Here is a 304-nt window from a genome sequence, read left to right as displayed (position 1 = left end):
CAGGTCAAAGTTTATTTCATTTCATGAACAGTACTAAGATGTTTTGTTGTATCCAACATTAGTGTATTTACTCTAATTTCCTTTTTCTTGCTTCCAGGCACACAATGACTGTGCCAGTGATAGATGGCATAGACCACAGCACATTTGAATACCGGCCAGTTTATGGTCCTGGCACCAATTTCCGTGGCATATTTGAGTGGGGCATGCTGTACAAGGAGACGGAATTACCAGCAGAAATTGAACGCACACGCAAACACAAAAGTGCTCCTTACAAGTATGATAGCATAATTACTTAGATTGAATG

The 304-nt window shown here is 40.1% G+C and overlaps 1 protein-coding gene across 1 annotated transcript in view; it reads left to right on the top strand.

Moving 5' to 3' along the window:
- The window catches only part of LOC119592631 (N-acetylgalactosaminyltransferase 7-like), a gene marked incomplete in the record, with an annotated part of 14,643 nt that overhangs the window by 6,137 nt on the left and 8,202 nt on the right, over positions 1-304 (top strand). The window contains 1 exon segment of the mRNA XM_037941526.1: positions 98-274. Coding sequence (XP_037797454.1) covers positions 98-274 — 177 coding nt within the window.

This window comes from Penaeus monodon, chromosome 30 (genome assembly GCF_015228065.2).
Source record: "Penaeus monodon isolate SGIC_2016 chromosome 30, NSTDA_Pmon_1, whole genome shotgun sequence".
Taxonomy (NCBI): domain Eukaryota; kingdom Metazoa; phylum Arthropoda; class Malacostraca; order Decapoda; family Penaeidae; genus Penaeus; species Penaeus monodon.
This window is presented reverse-complemented; position numbering and strand designations above follow the sequence as displayed.